The 20,549-nt window shown below is 45.0% G+C and overlaps 1 protein-coding gene across 1 annotated transcript in view; it reads left to right on the top strand.

Annotated features, from left to right (window-relative positions):
- The window catches only part of DDX31 (DEAD-box helicase 31), a 43,313-nt gene that overhangs the window by 4,413 nt on the left and 18,351 nt on the right, over positions 1 to 20,549 (top strand). The window contains exons 8-17 of the mRNA XM_066332800.1: positions 251 to 292; positions 1,056 to 1,120; positions 1,916 to 2,035; positions 2,304 to 2,410; positions 3,131 to 3,366; positions 3,713 to 3,889; positions 6,319 to 6,378; positions 12,327 to 12,377; positions 14,321 to 14,460; positions 19,735 to 19,816. Coding sequence (XP_066188897.1) covers positions 251 to 292; positions 1,056 to 1,120; positions 1,916 to 2,035; positions 2,304 to 2,410; positions 3,131 to 3,366; positions 3,713 to 3,889; positions 6,319 to 6,378; positions 12,327 to 12,377; positions 14,321 to 14,460; positions 19,735 to 19,816 — 1,080 coding nt within the window. The remainder of the gene's footprint in view (positions 1 to 250; positions 293 to 1,055; positions 1,121 to 1,915; positions 2,036 to 2,303; positions 2,411 to 3,130; positions 3,367 to 3,712; positions 3,890 to 6,318; positions 6,379 to 12,326; positions 12,378 to 14,320; positions 14,461 to 19,734; positions 19,817 to 20,549) is intronic.

The following is a 20,549-nucleotide window of genomic DNA, read 5'->3' as shown; positions in this document are numbered from 1 at the left end:
GAGAGCTGGCTCATGGAGCTGAGCCAGTAGAGAGGTTTTTGAACAGGTCAAAAATACAATAAAATAGAGATTGCTCAAGAGAAAAAATTAATAAGCAGCTTCTAAAAGAAAAAAAGTAAGGATCCATTTAGAATTCTGATATACATAACTAGATTAATTTACAGATTCTTGAACCATAGGAATTTGTAATCCAGCTTTTTATTCCCGAGAGACTTTATCAGAGCTCATTTTCTTTTGTTGATTTCCATAGCTTGCACTCCAAAGTTTTGATACAATCCAGAAACTACTTAAGGTAAGAATTCAATGCTTTGTGTTCTTCTTATTCCTGTAAAGAGCTAAACAACTTCAGTTCCTGTGAATTCAGCTGGAGGTTTAAGGAAATCCAGCACCTGGCAAGATGTATGGTCCTTAAAGATAAATGTGTTTAAGTGTGTGATTTCCCTGTGGCATGTTTTAAATTATTACATGAGCAATTAAGTGATTAATTATGGCACCCTAGTTGCACATGTGCTGATCAACAAGCATAGTTGATTTTCACAGCCATTTGTTTGTAGAAATACCTTGCATTGTCTCAGGCTGAGTTATGAATGGAAACTCTCGTGGTGACAAGGACCGTTTTACTGAAACTAATACTGGACAGATGGGTTTCAGATGGGGAGCAGGACTTGGGGAACTGCTTTGCCAGCTGAATGACTGGAGAAATGAGAAGGCTTTTAAAATCATTAAATGATAGTGCTTTCCTTGTAATTGAGGCAGACTATCTTACCATTGGGCTAGAAGGTGTTTAAATCATTTATTTATCTGATCCATATTTCCAGCCCCTCTTCATTTTTCCTTGGAATAATAGGGTACTTCCTCATTATTTATAAGTCTTATAAATTTATAAGTCTTAAAAAGAGACAAGTCTTTTTTTAGTGCTGGGGCTGTGATCACATCACATGCACGCTGCTGTCAGCCCCATCCTCCCTCTTTCTGCCAAGAAACATCATTTTTTGATTAGGCTTTGTCTTGTTATTAAGAAGAATCATTGCTGGTCTTGGTTTCCTTTTCTGTAGCCATTTACCTGGATTGTGCCTGGAGTGCTAATGGGGGGAGAAAAGAGAAAATCAGAAAAAGCCAGGTAGGAAAACAACTTCTTAAATTGTATTTTGGGTCCTTCTGCTCTACAGACTCTTTATCTGCTACTCTTCTTCAGAGTTTTCCTTACTGGGAGGGAGGATGGTGAGCTTGGATCAAGCTGTGATCCCCTGGATCTTACACAGGCACAGTGGCTGGGTCAGCAGGATACATTCACTTCCCCCAGTTGAATCTATTTCTAAAATGTTGATGAGCCTTCTGAGAAGGTGATTTCTTGTGTCAGTATTTTTTTTTTCCCTTTCCTGACAAACACTTGTATTTGCTTACCACCAACTGTATTTGTTATGGGGGAAATTGCTTTCTGGAGAAGAGATTTCCTGGTGTTAAAAATCCCTTTCTTTCCCCTTTTCAAGAATTGAATTGTAAGCTGGTAATCCAAAATGGATTTTTCGTTTCTCTCTGTATAAGCATACGCAAAAAGAAGTTTACTCTTGACAGTAAAACAAGTACTCAGTTAGAAAAGAAAACCTAGCTGGGGTGTGTTAGATTTTTTTTTTTAGTGTTATTAATATTTCTGTCTACCCTGTCCTTAACACTGAGTGTGCCTCTGAGTATCAGAGTATCAGCGATAATCAAGGATAAATTTTCTCTGGGAAAAAAAAATCAGTTTTTATCAGTGAGAAAATGCTATCCTCTGATTTTAATGTGGCACTTTTTCCCTCTGTAGGTTCCAGTTCCTCACTCTGGGCCCTATTCCATGCTGACCTGCATGGGGTTGTTTGTTTGGGTTTTTTTTTCTCTTACCTGGGTTTTATTTTTTGTTCTTAAATCTGCACAGACTACGGAAAGGGATAAATATCCTCATCTCCACTCCTGGCCGCCTGGTTGATCACATCAAGTCCACGGAATGTATTCATTTCAGTCGCACTCAGTGGCTGATTATTGATGAAGCAGACAGGTAAACTTCCAAGTGTTGAGATATGGAAAATTATTACAATACCCTCTGCCTCATAATTCACTAAATATTAAAAAGTATTTTAAGAGAGAGTGTGTGATCTTAATCCATTCATGCTCATTGGCCTCAGCCAAGCACCAGATGTCTGGGATTAGGACGAAATACCCACTTTGGACAGATTGTTGGACAGTTAATCATTGCAAAGATGTCATGCAGTATTAAGACTTTCTCCTTCCTACAGCACCTTTAACCATCTCTGCCGTTTCTGTAGGATCCTGGACCTGGGTTTTGAGAAGGATGTGGCTGTGATACTCAATGCTTTAAATGCTGAGAGGGAGACACGTCAGAATGTGCTGCTCTCAGCCACCCTCACTGAAGGTGGGTTATGGACAGATGGGGGCTCTTGTAGCTGAATAATGCACAGGCAACTGCAGAATAGTTGGTTGAGTCTGCCTCTATTACAGCCCAGTCTGAAACCCTTTACAGGAGTGGAATTAGTTTCCTGTTAATTTCTGTTATTTTCTTTCGCTTATGACACTTCCTTCATTAGTGGAATTTCTGTCAGTGTATGTACTTCCATGATATTCACATATATCTCCCAAATTCCATAGCAAAGTCACCATGAGCCTAAAAGTTCGTTTGTTTGCTTTACAAATGCAGAATTAAAGCAAAAACCTAATGGCAAGAGAGCTGTTGTGTGCTTTGCTCTGTACAATACAAGCAGTCAGCTGCTGAGGCAAGAACTGAACCAGGCCTCCTGCACTCTTTACAGAGTGAAGATCTGCTGGGATTTTTCCACACACGTTTTTAAGTAGGCATGCCAAATGCAATCTGTCCATAAAGACATTTATATACTCTAAAATGGCACAGTCAGCTGCAGTAGTGTCTTGTCAAGGTTCTGGTAGAGTCCGCAGCAGCTAAACCTGGTAAGCCCTAAAAAGGCTGAGATTTGTGAGGGGTTTCTGTCAGTGTCTGAGGGTGGCTCATTGGGTTCTTGCCCTCCACTCCTTTCCACTGGAATTGTGATAGTTGGTTTTTTCTGTGGGTGCATCATCCCAGCCCAGACTGGGCCTCACTTTCTCATTTCCTGTGGTTTAGGAGTGACACGCCTGGCCGATATCAGCCTGAACGACCCCATCAGCATTTCCATAGCAGATGAAATCCAGAAGGTGCCTCAAGCAGCATCACAAACAGATAGGGAAGCCAGCAGTTCACTGAACTGCATGGAGCAGGAGAACTTTGCTGTTCCAGACACACTCCAGCAGTATGTCATGATGGTCCCCAGCAAACTGAAGCTTGTCACGTTAGCAGCTTTTATCCTGCAGAAATGCAAGGTGAGACTCTGTTTGCATTTATATTACTGAGTAGCCCTTTGCCCTTTCCAACTCCTTTATCTGTTCCTCTGTCGAGGATAGCATGGATTAGATCCAGGGCTTTGAAGTGCATCTTGAACCACAAGAGAACTGAGGTGCTGTTGTGTCTTTCATGCTGGCAGAGAGATCCCTGTGCTGCCTGTACTCATTCTTCTGTTGTGGGTTCACTGTTTGGTGTCAGGCTCTGTAATCCTTTCCCAGATAATTATAACTCCAGAAGTGTAAACCACCTGGATCTTTCCATGATCGGGGAATTGAGAGAGGCCTTTGGAAGTGGTCATGTACAATTCTCTTGTTCTTCTCACAGTTTGAAAAGCGCCACAAGATGATCATCTTTTTCTCCAGCTGTGAACAAGTGGAATTCTACCACGAGCTCCTTGTAAAGGTCCTTTCAGGAGGGTCAGAGTCAGAAGAAGCTGGACATTCATCCCTCTCCTCTGGGAGCTTACGGTTTCTACGTCTGCACGGCGACATGGAACAGGAAGTAAGTGCTCTCAGAATGTCAGCATCGGCAGTTTTAGTCCTTATTCCCTGTGATTTATTATGTGGCTATTTTTGGGGAGGAGGGCAAAAGAGAGGACAGAGAGTCATTTCACCTCTAGGGGCCTCAGTCTTCCATCTGCTAATGAGAATAAGGACATTGTCCCATTTCTGGAAAGTACCTCTGTAGCTGTATCTGAAAAACACACCTGAAGAGGCAAATGTGTTATTTCAGCAGGCAGAGCAGCCATTCTCTATTCCCAGTGGGTTCACTAAACCATTTATTTCTTTATGCTTCTCTCTCATGCGGTAAAGACAGACTTTTAATGCCAAAGGAAAGCATCATCCAAGCCCCAAAACATTATTACCTAATAAGTTGCCCCCATTAAATGAGACTGGAACATTTTGGTTTTGGTTTTGAAGAGCAGTGTCTTGACAGAATGCTGTTTTTCCTGGGATGGCATTGTAAGTGATTACCCCAAAATAGGTTTAGGTTTTAGCCAGATAGGCCTGAGTGGAGAGGTTGGACCTTGCTACAGAGGGCTGAGAGGCTAGGAGGAGAGTGTCAGATGAACTGTCACTACAGAGTTTCTCTCAAGAGCTGAGAGACCTCCCTTGGAAGTTCAGGCCCAGATCCTGCCCTTGGTCTGTGATGGAGAGAGCTGCCACTCTGCTCTGAGCTGCACAGCAGAGATGGTAAATGAATAGAGCTCTTCTGATGAAGCAAGAGGTGAAGAGCCATTGTTTTTCTCACTCATTCCCATCCTGTGGAGACCAGAAACATGTGCTTTGCTGTCCCTGCAGTCTGGCCTTTCCTCAACCTGCCTGCCTGAGCAAGTGAGCAGGCCTGGTCTGGCCCAACTCTACCCTGACCAGCTGTTAAGCCAACAGAACACCACTAAGTAGCTGGCACCAGGGGAAGGGTTTTGCCTTTTTAGTACCCAGTGTGTAATTAGTGCTTGATGTCTTCAAATTAAGAGCATTAATGGAGCTAAATTGTGGATCCCATATGGTACTGCTGAGCACGGCTGCTGTCATTGTCAACAAGATACAGCGTGCTCTCTTCTTTAATTTTTGTCAGCAGAGGGTTCAGTGTGTCAGCAAGGCCCAAGTTTCCCTTCTTTTCTAGAACAGCACCTCTAGCTGGGAGTCAAGTGTGTAAGGTTTCTTCTCTATCATCAACATAACAGAACATTCACTTAGCTCCTAGCCAGAACTTCAGGGAAAGGCTTGGAACATGGAAACAAGGATATTTTGGAAGGCAAGCAGAAAAGTAAATGTAGGTGCAGAGGAGGTATTGGCAAATGAGGACCAAGTTCTGCTGAGAACTTTGGTTATTGGTGCTCAGAGATAACAAATATCATTGTGGTGTAATGTGAGTTGTGGAGTCTGTTTTTGTGGCTTTCATCAAGAAAAAAACACACCTCAAAGCTGTTAGTTAAAATAACTGGAATGTGCTTGGGAAGGTTTGGGGACTGACAGAGCAGGAGGCTTTTGAAATGAGCTGAGGGGCTGTCCTGAGTTCCTGCAGTTCCCTTCAATGGCTCAAAGACTGCTGGGGTGGTAATTTGGGATCTGGGGGCTGTGGCTGACCCTGCCTGTGGGCCTGAGCTCATGTGAGGAGAGGGGGCTGCAGGAGTTGTGGTGATGCAGAGCAGAGATGGGGACAAGGCTGCCTCTGACCCAGGTGGAATGAACAGCCTCAGTCCCAATGTCATCAACCCCAATGGTGGCCTTTGCCAGTACAAGGAAAAGGCATGGGAGAGTGCCTCCTTTCCCCTTGGGCAGGGATTTCTGGCCATCTCTCCTGCCCTGCTACTTTGAAGCCTTGTCCCAGAGCAGTTCACTGTGCAGCTGAGCATCCCTGACACTCAGTAATTCCAGAGTCAGAGCAGTGGCTGTGTGCATGCCCCATTGGGCACATGATGAGGCTGATCTCTTGTGATGTGATTATATCACTGTGTCAACAAAATGGGCTTATCCTGCCCATCGTGTGACTGGACAGACAGCAGTGAACATGTTCAGCTTTGCTTGTTTCCACAAAAGCCTGCCTTGCCCATAAAGTGTGCCAGTGCTTCTGTTGGTGCTGCCTAATCCTTTGTGCATCTCCTCTCCATGTAAAACAGTTCCTGTTTTCTGGCACACATAGGCTGTGCTTCTGTGCAAACCGTGGAGGTGTTGGCTGCTCAGATTTGCCCAAATGCATCCCCCAGACACTGCCTTCCTACCTGAGACCACACCTGTGTGCCACAGATTTTTCCATTTATTTGCAGGAAGAGTCTGACTGGCACTCGAGAGGCCAATTCCTTTGCTTTTCAATCTGTACATGATCTAGTGAGCAAGACAGTTAAATTGTTACCTTGGCTAATTTGCTTTGTGTTCAATTTAAATATTCATAAGCAGTCTTTTAATTCTTCCTTTTCAATCTTCTAGGAAAGGACAGAGGTCTTCCAGGAGTTCCTAAAATCCAAGACTGGCATCTTGCTTTGCACTGTGAGTAACCTGGAGTCCCTTTGCAGCTCCACACTAATGGGCCTGTCTGATCCCTAAGGGTAACCAGAGGAATTGGCACTGAGCTTTAATTCCAGCTCTCAGTCTGACCTTGAGGAAAGTCATCTCCTTTTTCTGCATCTCACGTGTTCTGTAAGGACTGGGGACTTCTTTGCAAACTATTAATATGATCTTCTGCTGAGTTACCATTTAGAGGAAGAATGTATGTCTTATATTAGAGACCATCAACTATTTTGCGTGGTCTTATGTCATGAAAAATCTGTTCCTTTGAAGCTGGAACCTTGTCCCCTACGTGCAGCCAGTAGAATGCAATCCTGATTTGTAGAGTGCCCTGGAACTGCCAGGAAAATTGGATGGAATGTGGTATTTCCCATCTTAGTAACTACCCCAAGGTTAAAAACAACCACCTGCAGAGGTGGAAAGGGGAACCCAACCAGAGAAGGAAAAGCACGTGCTCTGCTGCTCTCCTCGCCTTGTGCCCTTCAAGGGTGCTGAGGGCGAAATTCTTGTCCTCTGCTGAAGTTTGCTGGCACCCTTGGGTTGTGGTGGCACCTTTGCTTCTCGCTCCTGACCTGCCAGGGCCACAGGCTGCTGCAGTGGTGCAGAAGGCTGCACGATTTGCTCTCTAATAGTGGCAGCTGTTGATCTGAAAACGTGTGAATCTTGGCGATTTCTACCCACTGCAAACCTGTAAATTACAGCGATCGGGAGTAATTAGAGCTGAGAAACCCTCTCCAGCTCTGAAATGACTCCTGTTCTTGCTGTTATTCTTAAAGGAAACCAGTTGCAATTTTTTCAGAGTGTAGGGGCTGAATTTTCTCTTTTTATGCCCACAGTTCAAACTAGGAGTGCCATGTATAAAGGAGTGTTTGATTTAGCATTGCCAAATTGTATCTTATGTCACCTGTAAAATTCTACTTGTTACCTTCTGGTCCTGCTTTGTGTGTACAACCTTTCAGTGATTTGATCAAGGTCAAAATGCATCTTTACAGTGCATAAGTGGAACTGTAATTTGGTTTCCTTGTGTACAGAAGTAATACTTGAGTGTCAAAACTAGGGAGGAGAGTAGAGCTTAAATCATTCAGTGGTGTAGATTGTTTTAAAGATAAAAAGTGTTTAGTAAATTCTGAAAAATAAATAGCTAAACTTTGTTATCCTCAATGAACATGCTGCCTGTAACTGAGAAACATCAGGTACATATCTTGGTTTTGAAATTCCAGTTCAATGAGTTTGAAAGAAGTTGAATGCTCAGTTTTAGACAAAGAGAAAGCAAAACGGTTGCAACCACTAGGCTATCAGTTCCTGGGTGAGAAGGCTTGAAGGGAAAATGCAGCCTGTGACAGGAAAAATCTGTCAGGAAATGTGCAGCTGTTAAAAAAGGTAGGATGAATTTGGATAAAGAAATCTCAGTGGATGGGATTCCTCTCCTGAGACACTGGAGATGTGGTTTGATTTCCTGCCATGCCACAGACTGTGCAGGTGAACATGGAATTGGGGTGACAAGGGCAGTAGCCACATGTCAGTTGAGCAGCAATAGTTGTGGGTTTGCTCCTGACCTGTCACAAACGGGAGGTTATGGTCATAAATGGGAGATAATGTGGAGTAACCTGGATTGCCATGGAGAGGGTGGTGTAAGGTAACACATTTATGGTAACCCTCCTCCTCTTCAATCTAAGCCACTTTGCATTTCCTGCAAGGCAGGGATGCAGCTCCTGCCGGTGACAGTGACTCTGGCTCAACTGGCACATGGTCAGCACGTTAAGCACAGTGAGCTGCGTGTCTGAGTCCAAAATCTCCCTGTGCCTCAACTCCCCATCTGTAAAATGGGGAAAGTAGCACAGTTCCATCTTACAGAGATGTTGGGAGGACAAATGCATTGAAAGCAGGAGGTGGCCTGTTACCACAGTAATGGGGACCATATGGACACCTTAATATAGAGATACACTTTGCACCAGTCCCACATTACAGGTGCCTCCCCAACGCAGATGTCCAAAGGGCAGCCAGGCTCTGTGACCACCTCCTGCCTCTAAGGGCATTGCTTTTTCTGACACTCTTCTCTATATCAGCAAAAAAAAATTCTGTAAAAAGGTGGTTCTGTTCTTTTCAGTGCAAAATCATGTTTTGTGCCCACAAAATTTTGAAACCTGGCTCAGAAAAGAGCAACACAAATAATGTTGCTGTCCTTCCCTTGTCCCTTATGCCATGTTCTCCACCCATCTTTCCGCTCTAGTAAGCAATGGGACCTGCTGTTCCTTTTATTAATTTGCTCTATGTCATATGTATATTAATATAGCCCATAAAATATTTTTGCCAGACAGTATAAGCTGGCAGACAAGAAAATAAAGAAGGGCCATGTATCTCAGAGGGTCTCATCCAGATTTATTTCTCTCTCCTTCACCGAAAGTTCTTTGCGGCTTCCTTTGGGATGTGCCTTTTAAACAAGTTCATCTCTTCCAGGGAGGGAGGAAAGATCATTTGGAGATTGTTTGCTGTTTACTCAGTCACGCTAACTCATCTTGCCAGTTTTCTGGCGGCCCCAGCCAAGAGCTTTCGCCTCTGACAGCTTCTGTGCTCTCCCCTTCCTCCTCTGATTACGCAGCCCAATCTGTCACCCTGCCGACGGGGGTCTCTACCCTGCTGATGGCTTTCCACACTCGGCAGTAATGACTTTTGGCAGGCCGGGAAGGCGCGAGAGCTTCTTCCCCAGCTTGGAGAGCCGTTAGGCCCTCTCTGCCTGTTAGCTAAAGCACTTTGTGAGGTTCTTTGGTAAATAAATGAGTCATTTTAATCCAACTGACAGCCTGGCACCTGAGCAAGCTGCCTTCCATCTGTACTTCTAGGCCTCATGTAGGCAGCCAATTGTCAAGCTCAGGGCCTTCAAGACCTCACCATTGAGTGTCTTTCAAAAGCAACTTTAGCAATTTCCTTTGCCCTAATTAGATTGTGTGAGAGGGGCTGAGCAAACCAAGGCCCTTGCAAAACTTTTGCGGCCCTGTTGGTTCTGAGCTTGTGCAGTGACAGGACTCGCTTTTGCCGTGGCCATTTTGCCCTTCGTTCCCTGGCACCCACCCCCTGTACCCCATTCTCTGTACCCCATTCCCTGGCACTCATTCTTTGTACCCCGTTCTCTTGAACCCACCCCTGTACCCACAACCACAAGCACAGGCTGGTAACATGAATTGTTCAAAGCAGGAATTTCAGCCTTTCTGGCTCCCCGGAGGTGGATTGTTCCTTGATCCTGTGCCCTTGTGTGCCTTGCAGTTGGGATCAGGGCAGGAACATGGTTAAGGCTTCAGGTTTTTGTGTTTGCTTGGCATCTGGGCTTTCTTTAAAATTGCACTGGTGTACATTTTTGGGGTTTTTTTTTTGCTCCCATGAGATGGTCACTGAAGAACTGGCCCTTCCATTGCCCATGGAAAGGAGGCGGCAGTGACCTGCCGAGGTGTCATATCCTTGATGTCCCTGTGATTAAGGAATGGTGGGGTGAGGTCACATGAAGGGGGCAGTGCCATCTGAGGTAGTGGAAAAAAGGGGAGAGTGGTACATTGAAAATTTCTTGGGCTTCTTGAAACAGTACTAGCAGCAGGTTAGTGCTTCTGTGTGTGGAATAAATGTAAAACTGGATGGCTGTTCTTTGAGCTGTGTTCTCTCTCCTGGAAAGCTGACCCTCGAATATTTTTCTGAATTTCTGAGGAGTTGAAACTCATGGGCTCTGCCAGCAGAGGAAAGCAAATCAACTCAAACTTTTTACCCTAGTCCTACTTTACTGCTCTCTACCAGGGTCTTTGAGGAAAAGGAGCTCAAGGAGACACAGGTGGACTGATACTGAGGAATCTTTGAGAGTTTGCAAAACACTCCAATTACCACTAAATCCCAAGAGACTTGTGAAAGAGAGCCAAGGGAAGCCCCAGGGGAGTAGCTGCTGCTGTGTATCAGTAAGGACTGAGGGGAGTTGGTGGCACTGTGAAAACAATCGTAAATGCAAGGCTGGTGATGGGAGAAAGCCTTCTCCTAAAACGTTCTCCCTGGCTATTTATGAGGCTTTTGGTGAATCTTTTCAGCTTGGGCAAATGCACATGAAAATGCTGACTGTGGCAGTGATCTTCCAAGCTGAGATGTTGAGAAAATTATCTTTGAAGAGTAGGGAAAGAATCTGGGTGGATGAGTGGGATGGCTCCTGCCCATGCTGTCCACTCCTCCTCACATTAGAGGTGCTCTAGACCACAGATGTCTTGATTGTTGGTTTATTTTGGGGAAACTGCCCTGTCCCAAGGTCAGACCCTCTCCTCAGCCAGCCTTTCCTCAGCTCCTGGGTGTGAAGAAGAGCACAGTAAGGGAAAAGACCAAAGCCTTGTCAGCGTGGAAGAACAGAGCCAGCCAGCTCGGAATCAGCCGTCAGCGCTCCCGTCTGATCGTGCTGTAGAGTTTATAGTCTTGTTATCCCCGTAACTGCTGTACACGCTTCCCGACTTCCCTTGATTTATTTCCTCCAACCTCCTTTAAATGGCTTTTTGTACATCTGTTCATTCTGACTCTGGGAACGAGTCACTCCTTAATGAGCGTGTTGGAGCGCGAGTGTGCATTATTTCGGAGTGGGCGCTGTGGAAAGTGTCTCCTCTTTTACTGCAGTTGGAGCCACAGAACAGCCTGCTTAGTGTTTATGGGAAGGCCTTTGCTGCCAAAACATCAGCTTCCCATTCTTTTAACGTGTGTGGGAGTTGCATGAAAACACTTCAGTGGGTGGCTGACACATTTTTAGTACATTAAGCTCCTGCTTACGTCCTTAATATATTCTATTTTGCAACTAGCTAAAAGATACATGTGTTGCAAAACATTTCCTAACAGAGTTAAATCTGCACACCTGCTCTGCTATTGCGCCTGGTGAATGTGAAATCCAAGGAGTATGTGAGGACATTACTAATGAACAGAGAATCAAGAAGGGAGATTGAAATGTGTTTGCAATCTCTGGTTTGGATAGTATTAAAACTCTCTTTTCTCTCGGAAGGGGTATGTTTTTTGGATCTGTGCTGGCTGTGGATAACTAGAGGGTCTCATTCAAGTCCTTCTCCAAGTTGATGGGTTTTCTGACCAGCTGGCACATCAAATAACACCTTGACAGCAGCTTCAGACTCTTTTCTTCGGGGCTGTGTTTTGTTTCTCCAAATGAAAGCCAGACTGGTGCAAATCTAAGGCATAGACAAAGTCCCCTCTCCTCGAGCTGTGCTCTAGCTTCCTGCAGATTCTGCTAAATAGTTTATTGGCTTTTAATTTTAGGGCCAGATGACCTGCGAGTCATCTGCTCCTCAACTTCGGACCATTACCTAGGAAACAACTAATTGTAGGTAGAGGTCAGTGTATCTTTGGACATTCCAGCCAAGGCCAGGGATTCTTGACCATTGGCCTTTGGTTTTTTTCCCTTTTCATCATAAGCAGCCTGGTTTTAGTACTTAGATTTGCTGTGGAGAAAGGTGTGCTCGGAACTAGTGCTGCCTTTCAGAGATTCGATTCTACCTCTCTGTGTCTGGGTAGTAGGTGCCCATGAGCAGATCTCCTTTCATCAGTGAAACGAACTGAAGAACCAAAGGTATCACTACCATTTACACAGTGGATTCTCTCAGATACAATGCAAAGGGGCTGTAGCAAAATGCTGTAATTCCACACCACCATCCTGAAATAAGCATTTGTATCCTCCAGGCTTTGGGTCATACTAGTGGATCATTCTTTATTGCATTAGTCTGCTAATAATCCTTGCATTTAAACCCCTCAATGTTATTTCTGACCTTCAGTCCATCTCTCCCCAAATTAGACACATAAAATTCCTACTTACATAGCCAGTTGCTTTCAGACATAGTTGCCATCCCAGAAGACTCCTCACTCTGCTGATACTCCAGAGGATGATTACTAAAGTGATTTCCTTATTAATTTTAAAGGATGTAGCAGCACGGGGACTGGACCTGCCTCAAGTCACCTGGATCGTACAGGTGGGTTTGCCTCTCTGTCTGTGTGTGTTAAGGGCAGCCTTGCTCAGATGAAATCCTTTCTCAGTCCAGAACTTTCCTGCAGTTTTCTGCTCTTGGTGCTCGTGCCTGCAGGTGTGGGAGACCTTCAAGTTCCTGACTGCAGGACTGGGTTTTGCCAGGATAAAGCATTGCTACGATAGCCTTGGTCTGTTTTCCTCTTTAATAATTCTGTTATTACCAGAGTTTCTCCTGGCTGGAGATGGAGCACCCTCCATTTCCCCACCCAGGAAGCCGGATTTTGTGAAATCCTGGCCATCTCTTGCAGTTCTGTTCCTGTTTTCCTGAGCTTGCTGGGGGAGTCAGTTCCGTGAGGAGTTTAAGTGCATCCCTAATATTAAACGTTGAGTAGCCCAGTAGTGTCAGTGCAGTGGCCTGAGGGTTTTGAGTGAGGCTTGGCTGGGTTGGGGCTGAGTAGCTTCCAGTAGAACTGCATGGTTCAGATTTTCCCTGAAAAAAACAAGCCCCACAAAAGCCCACACTGCTGCATTGCTGTTGACAGAAATATCGTCCTAGGGAAAAAAAAAAATAGAAACAAAGGAAGATGGATTGAACCTTAAAAATAGCAGCCTGTCGTTTCAAAGAGGAGGCTGAGAGCATGAGACAGATTTCATTTCTATAAAAGATTTATAATTAAAAAAAGGTTAGTTGAATAGAGGAAAAACTGATCCAGAGATTCATATGTATCAAGCGACACCTGGGTAAAAGGAACAGGGCACAGAGCCTCAACAAAGCTTTTTAATTTCTACTTCATCCCTTCAGGTAACAAATTTGATTTGATTTTTGTGTTTTTTAAAAAAAGAATGATTCTGTAGCAGCCAGCTAGTCGGAGAAGGCTGTGGAAGTGAAGTCTTTAATTCCCAGATCTGTATATTAATATAATTTAACCAAAGATATAGTTGCCAGTGTTAGAACGCAGTGCAAATTACCTAAAGCCCTGGGAGACTTCTGTGTGTCCAGAAGGCGAAATCTCAGCTGTCCTGAGAGCTGTGTCCAAGAGCAAGGACCTGCAGGGAGCAATTAGATTGCTCACAGCATCTTACTCACACCTCTAGCCAGTAGAAACTTTGCCAGAGGGCACAGGTATAAACACTAGAGTGGGCTTTGGTTGTTGGGTTTTTTCCAGTTAAACTGCTGAGGGCTCATTTCTGAGCAGTATCTCTGTGCTTGTTCATTTTTTCCAGGAAAAAGAGGAAGGGGGGGAAAGAATAGGGGGAGGTTAAAGGGAGGGAAATGTGTCACCCTTTATCAGATCTTGCAAATGGCTGGGCAGTTTTGATTCCCAGTGAAGTAAATGAGAGTTAATGCTATATTTGGGGGGTCTTTAAGGAACATTTACATGGTGCCTGGTAGTTGGACAGGAGAAGACAGTTGCTAGCTGTATCATAGACTGCTGAAAGCACTCCCTCTTCTCTCTTTGATTTATTCTACCCTGTATCCGGCTATGATTTGCTTTAATTCAAACAAAGCAATTTAGCCCAACTCGAAATTGGCATCAGCAGTTTTTTTATTTTGTGTTTTTTCTCCCAAATGCAGAGCAGACATCTCCCTGCTCCATGTGGGCAGTCCCGGTCTCTCTTTTGGTGTGAGATTTGATTTTTTTTTTTTTATTAGGGGAAGCGAACAGCTTCCTGTATAGAAATAAAACGTAAAAGGCAGAGAGACACACTGAGATGGGAAACTGTCCTATTATCTGAAAGTTGGCCAACGTGTCACATCCACATGTCAAAAAACTGCCGCGGCCGAGGGGCTGAGTGACGGTTCCGGGGATGAGGCGTCTTACAAACAGCCCAATTCCTCGGGAGGTGCAGCATGTGGCTGTGTGCCTTTTGTTCCAGCTGAGCAGGCTGGGTGCCTGGTTGATAATTAACATCCTGTTAATTCCTCTTTTCCCCCCTTTCCCCAAGTACAACGCCCCGGCCTCACCTGCGGAATACATCCACCGGATCGGGAGGACGGCGCGCATCGGCTGCCGCGGGAGCAGCCTGCTCGTGCTGGCGCCTTCGGAGGCAGGATATGTCAGCTTGCTGGCTTCTCACAAGATTAAGTGAGTCAGAAACGCGAGCAAAAGTTTCAGCTCATCCTCGCTAATTAACCTTCCGTGGCACTTTCAGCGGGACTGTGTCTCGTGCAGGTTTTTAATAAGAATTTATTAATTCTCGTGATCCTGGGCCTGGCCCCAGACTAGCACAAGGAGAAGAGGGAAGTGTGTGAAAATCATCAGTCTGACAGGCTGTGTGTGAGTGAGTGTGTGTGCTGAGGGGCAGGGAGGAGACCATAGTCGGAGATCCTTTGCAGTGCATTGTTTCCTCTCTGGCCCTGGGTTTGAGTCGTGCCTATGTGCAGATCACGAGTCAAAGGAGCCTGTCAGATGCTGCCTGGCCCTCTGCCTGCATGGCACCATATTGTCAGACACTGTGCTGGCCCTTCAGGAGAGATCCAGGGCAGAAATTGCTGGGGAGCTGTTGGTCATATCTGCAGTTAGTTTAGCAAGATGTGTTGTTTAAGTGGCTTGTGATAGGAATAGGAGAGGCTTTGGCAAGTGGGGAGAGCCCAGCGTGGTACTGGAAGGCAAAAAGGGAGGATGGACTCTGCAGACCCAAAGTGGGGTGTGCTTCCAAGCCTGGGAATGCTCCTCTTACCTGGCTGTGGCTCGGACTTGGGAGTAGCAGCAAGGAGAGCAAGCCAGGCTGGGTAAGGACCAGCCCATTGTGCAGTCAGGTACCTGATGGCTGACACATGATGAGATTTTAGTCCAGCTCTGCTTGCAAAATGGTCCTTTTGTGGAGAAAACCCACAACTGGCTGCTCAGCATTGCTAGGCAGGATCCCCAGCCTCCTCAGCAGCCCGCTGGGTGTTTGTGCCTCCTCTTGCTCCCTGCTCTGCTGTCTCTCAGCATTTGAGAACATCAGCAGAGTCCCTTCAGTGTTGTAGCAGTGTTGATGGAGCCCTGTAAACTCATGCACAAATTAGTTCCCTTTTATTTCTCGTGTTTCTGTCGGGTGGAGCTGCTTGGAATCGAATTTGGTTTTGCATCCCTGAAACAAACAAATGTTGGCAGTAAATACAGGCTTATTCTAGGCTGTGAGCCATTTAGTGGTCTAACAAAGAGCCATCCATCATCCCAGGTAACTATCTATTAAGCAGACACCAGCAAGACATGGAAGGCTAAGCTGACAGGGTTTTTTTTCATGTAACAAACAGCACTGACATTTAAAGGTGAAATCCCACATAATTGTGAATTTTTAACTCCGAGTAGAAAGTTCTATTTTTCTATTTTATAAAATTTTGGTTGTGGAAGGAAAGAGAAATTTCCTTCCTTTTTTATTTTAAATGTTAATGCTTTTATCTAATGTTGTTGTTTTTTAACAAGTTTAGGGAAGTGTCACTCAGGCTGGTAATTACATCTGCTAAGGAGACCTGTTGTTGAGCTGGCTGTGGTCTTCAGGAATCTTGAAGACTCTGAATTTATGTGAGGGGGTGGTTTGTGTGAATTTATTTTTCCTTTGCTTTTCAGAGCCAGACAACTCTGGGGATTGCCTTTTCTTGTTTTGTTTGTTTGTTTTATGTTCTGCAGATGAAGGACTTGCCAGAAAGGAGTGTAATTTGCCTTCCTTGACCCCACATGCTCAGAGGGAAGGCAGCAAATGCCTGATGGGCATGAGGGCAATCCAGCCTCTCCTCTCTTCCCTCATGGATGAGGAGAAGGGGCACCAGGACAGAGCAGGGAGCTGATGAATTACTGAGAAGATGCAGGAAGGCAGCTTGAAGCTCAAGGCAGCAAGTGCCATCAGCACAAATTGCCGTTACCCTTCATAAACAGAGCATTATGGTGATAATCCTGACAATTTAATTCAGTGCGAGGGCGAAAGACAGCGTGTGTTGGACTGTCACCCAGCCTCTTAAGCACTGCTCATTTCTGTTCCTTTACCCTGAGTCTTTGTAGCTTTTGACTTGGTCTGCACAAGTTACTGGAGTTTGCATTTTTTTTTTCTCCCCCCCCATTCTTAGCTTAATTTTTAAATCTCTCGGGTTTTTGTCGAGGGTGAGTGTGCGTTGCGAATCTTTCATTTTAATTTGTTGGGCTTTTTTTCCCCCCTTTTTTTTAAATGAAATTCCCACTGGGTTTATTGAAATGTAAATACTTCATAAAATATGTATTCTGAAGAAGACAAAGCGTGAGATGTGTCCCCGCAGCCTTCAGCTGGTGTAAATGAGCAGCGCTCTGCTGGTTTACAGGGGATGAGGATCTGACCCAGAGTTTTTTCCTAAACCCCTCCACCCACCCCAGCATGCATGGGAGTAAGTCCAGGAATGTTGAGAGTCGGAAGTAATGAGAGCAGACGTGGCTTTGTTCCTGGATGAAAATCCACTTCGGAATTAGAGATGACTGCCTTTGAAATTGGAAATCGCTCGCAATTAATTTTCACCGGTACCTGAAGCCTCTCCTTGGCTTCCAGTGTGGAAAAGCAGCTTTAGCCTTTGCCAAAACGATCTCACTTTGGCTCTGCTGAGATCAGTAATTCCCGTTGGGGCTCAGCAAAGCTGCCTCCTCTCTCTGCAACTTTCTGTTTGGGCTTTGTGTGGCTGGAAGTTGTGGCTGCTCTGCCCAGCTGTAAATGTGGATGTGCAGACACTTGAACACTCATGTTTTCTCTACATTCCCTCTTTCCTTTTTGTTAAAAAAAAAAAAAGTTTAGACTCCAAAATGTTCTGTCTCAGCTCCAAGCACAACTAACAGATTTCCCTTCAAAGGGAAGAGGCAACAAACAGAAGAAATGTGAGGTTCACTTTTTTTTTTTATTCCTTTATGTCTCTTCTAGTCCCTTTAGCTGCAATCTCACAGCGCCTGCCTCGACAGCTATCAGATAATTTCTTTATCTGCTAACGGCAGCCTAACTAATTTATAAAGGAAGAGGCATCACCGTGAAGGCACGAGTTGTTTCCCTCCCTGCTCTGGGGTTGTGCTGTTCCCCCCTCCCAGCTCCTTCTCCTGCTCCCTGCTGTGAACCCAGTTCAGGGATCTGTTGCTGGCGACAAGCCAGGCGAGGGGAGGACCCGAGAGGGGGTGACAACTCCGACAAATCAATGTCAAAGGTTTGACATTTTCATTCATAGCCCTGTCAATGCAACCTTTGCAGGGGGAAGGGGGAGGTCTGCTTTCCTCTTGCTTAAGTGGTTGCCATTTATGTTTTAATTTGCTGTTAGACTTTTCAAAACCAAACAGAGAAACCCTCGGTTGTCGTTTTATGCTCCATTTCCCTTTCTCCCCCATCGCTCCCCCGCCTTTCTCTGCATCCTCTGTGAAGGAATCTGTGCATGAGGTGGCCCAGCTGCACATGGAGTGGCTGCTCTCCCTTGTAGGGTGTCTGATGGCCACTGTAGCCCATCCCTTCCAGGCTGGATGGCTGTTCCTCTGCACCTTCTCCTTTCCTTATGCTGTCATGCCGAGTTGGCTGAGGTTGAAAAGGCAGGTTGCAAAAGTAAAGGTATATGTTGCTTTAACTGGGAAGGATGGGAAACAGGTGAGGATCACAATATCCAGTCACACACTGTGGCAGAGATTCATCCATTCCTGCTAGCCAGATGTTAGAGAGCTTGGAGTGAAAGGAAGATATTCTTGTTGGTATAATACCTTTCTGTACTTCACAAATTGAAGAATACCAGCAATGCTTCCTTTCAAAAACCACAGGCAGCTTTCTGACCATCTGAGATTCAGGAATCTGAGAACTGTTGGGCCCTAAAGATTTCTCTCTTCTTTAGATTGGTTTAATCCCAAGTGAACTCCTTGGCTTCTTTTCTAGACATGACCTTTGCCCATAACAGAAAATCTGGGCCCACAGACATCAGCCTTTATGATCTGAGTAATTCCCTTGGAAGTGGGACCCAGTTTGGATGCAGCTGTAATATTAATGGCCTGGAACTGCACAGCTGTTCCTCTGCTGTCACCTGGGGTGTGTGTGCCCCTTAAGACAGCATTAAAGAGGACAAAGAATTTCTACTCTCCTGTAAATGCACCTTTAAGCAGGACTGCTCACTTGGAAATGAAGCAGGTTTGTAAGCATTTCCATATCTGGGCCATAGCAGGACCCAGCAGTGTCTTGAAAGCAGAACTGGAGAATAAATCATCTGGTTGAGCCTACAGGAGGAATGTGAGTCGACAGAATGAAAATAAATGCCCAGTGTGAAGCCTGGCTAGGACAGCTGACTGAGTCTCCTGTATTTAAAGAAAAAAATGCTGTGGAGTCTCTAATGGGCTGGGCTTTGGCTTTGCACTTCAGATGAAGAGAGGAGATGAGTTCTCAGAGCGGGGAAGGAAATCCAACTGTGTGTCTGGTGTCAGAGGTGGCTTTTGAGGCTATAAATGAATTGGAGGGTGAGTTTGTCCATTGGGAAAGGCCTCTGAGTGAGGCAGCAAGGAGTTGGACTCATGTAGGATCCTGTGGGAAAGGAAGAGTGATGATGTGACCAGAGGAAAGGAAACTGCAGGAGAATTGGCTGATACGAAAAGTTCCTCGGGGTTTTGTTGTTACCCTCTGAACTTGTGTCCCTATGAGAGGAAGCAGCTGTGTCTTTAGCTTTAGCTCTTTGGTTTTGTGAGCGTGGTCACTAACATGAGTGGAAACAAATGTGTGTGAATATGAAAGTATCATCTTTTGAGTGAGGGTTGGGCACTGTGATTCCAGCCTGTGGGATCCTCAGTCACTCTTTCTCACAGTTGCATTACAACCTTCTGCTCCCTGCCCATGGCATTGACTGAAAAAAGAAATGTTGGACAACCCTTGGGTTCAAGGTGAAGGCTGCAGATCTTAGTCTTTATAATTACAGAGCAAATTTCCAAGGAGCATTAATGTTTTGAGCTGCTGCAGCTCTAACCAGGTGCTTCCCAATTGTCCTGATGCTTCTCAATGCAAGGAAAGAAAAGTTTGGACAATAATGGAAGTGTAATCCAATTTATTTCTTTAATCAGTACCTCTTGGTTGAGAGCCAAGGAGACTTTCAGTGGATGGAAGGTCCACCCTCAGTTATTTTGGTGCTCTGCTGGAATTGGAGTGTGTGTGTTGGTGACTTAAAACAGTGACAAAATTGTGGTGAAACTGTTTCTCTGTGTCACTGAAAGCCGGGGGTTGGATTTTACAGTAGTTCCACTTTCAGGGGTGATGAGGGAGTGTGTGAGCTAAGACCTCCTGTATTTCAGGAATAAAGTCTCAAGTTGAACTGTGAATCTCAATTATTTTGCTCTCCTTTACCAGTCTGTGGCTCATTCCACTCTGTGTTTCAGAGTAGGAGAAACAGTAAATTTTTGTCTTTGTTGCTTCAGTGTTTCAGAGCTGAAGATGGAGAAGGTGTTAGCCAGCCTGATGAAAGATGATCGCTTCAAGTTGCACAGACCAGGAAGCAAGGTGAGTTATTCTGCTGTTTTGGAATTGCTCCAGTTTTTACTTCAGTTCAACATCACAAGTGTTCCTGCTTTAGTGTCTGTCTTTACATCCATGATGTCGGACAGTGTAAATGATTGTAGAACTACCTCATATCACAATTTTTCACTCTTTTGCTGTGCCCAGAAAGCAGTTGCTTACTAACTCTTCAGCAAATGTCTTTGTAACAGACAAGGAAATTTTCTGAATGCAAAAGCTCCGTGTTTCTGTGTTTTCTGCACTAAAATACTGTGGGAGATGACAAATGGCTCTAAACTTCTCTCAAGAAATGAGGAAAATGCATTTGGTGATATGTTACATCAAGGTTTTTATCATCTGTATTTACTTGGAGCCTAGAACAAAGCTCCCTGGGTTGACAGGCACCTTTTTATTGACTTGGGCCAGCTTTGAGTCTGCCTGCAAGTTGCTAATTCACAGAATTCACTCATTTGCAATTGATGTCTCGGGCGTTGCTGCGCTCTGGCAAATTAAATCCTGCAAGAACCTGCACTTTGAATGGAAGTCAAGAATGTGTCAAGCATGATGCAGCACACACACGTTTTTTTTTCCCCTCTTGTTGCTGTTTTGCCTGCCCGTGCTTTTGTTACCCCGTGTCTGAGGCGCCTTGTTCCCGGCGCTGGCTGGTGGGAGCCGTGGTGTTCCTGGTAAACACAGCCTGTGAAAGATGTTCAGTGTTCCTGCACCTCACACACAGCCA

Source organism: Sylvia atricapilla, chromosome 19, assembly GCF_009819655.1.
Source record: "Sylvia atricapilla isolate bSylAtr1 chromosome 19, bSylAtr1.pri, whole genome shotgun sequence".
NCBI classification, from domain to species: Eukaryota; Metazoa; Chordata; class Aves; order Passeriformes; family Sylviidae; genus Sylvia; species Sylvia atricapilla.
This window is presented reverse-complemented; position numbering and strand designations above follow the sequence as displayed.